The sequence below is a fragment of the Penaeus monodon genome, chromosome 29, assembly GCF_015228065.2.
Source record: "Penaeus monodon isolate SGIC_2016 chromosome 29, NSTDA_Pmon_1, whole genome shotgun sequence".
NCBI lineage: Eukaryota > Metazoa > Arthropoda > Malacostraca > Decapoda > Penaeidae > Penaeus > Penaeus monodon.
This window is the reverse complement of record NC_051414.1, coordinates 6,146,043-6,146,323: the sequence shown is the minus strand read 5'-3', so window position 1 is coordinate 6,146,323 and position 281 is coordinate 6,146,043. Positions and strand designations below refer to the sequence as shown.

The 281-nt window shown below is 39.9% G+C and overlaps 1 protein-coding gene across 1 annotated transcript in view; it reads right to left on the bottom strand.

Annotated features, from left to right (window-relative positions):
- LOC119591916 (gamma-glutamylcyclotransferase-like) overlaps positions 1-281 on the bottom strand; it is a gene marked incomplete in the record, with an annotated part of 9,117 nt that overhangs the window by 549 nt on the left and 8,287 nt on the right. Inside the window, 1 exon segment of the mRNA XM_037940669.1 lies at positions 1-226. Within this exon segment, the coding sequence (XP_037796597.1) occupies positions 134-226 (93 nt within the window).

Below are 281 nucleotides of genomic sequence, written 5' to 3'. Positions count from 1 at the left end.
TCAGAACTCACATTTAAAACACCTAACTAAAATACAGTCTTAACAATTTAAATTTCCACATCTTCAGTCTTCAAGATGCTTAATCTCTTCCATAGAACTGAGCAATCAGTTCAGACCGTAGTGATGCCGACACTTAATCAGCATTCTGCTTGTTAATATTCAGGTTGACTTCCACCTTGCCCTTGTAGCCATTGTGTTCGATGCCCTCCAGGAAGTCTATGTAATCCTGGAATGCATAAGATGAACATCAGCATCACAATCATCCCATCATCACAACTGCC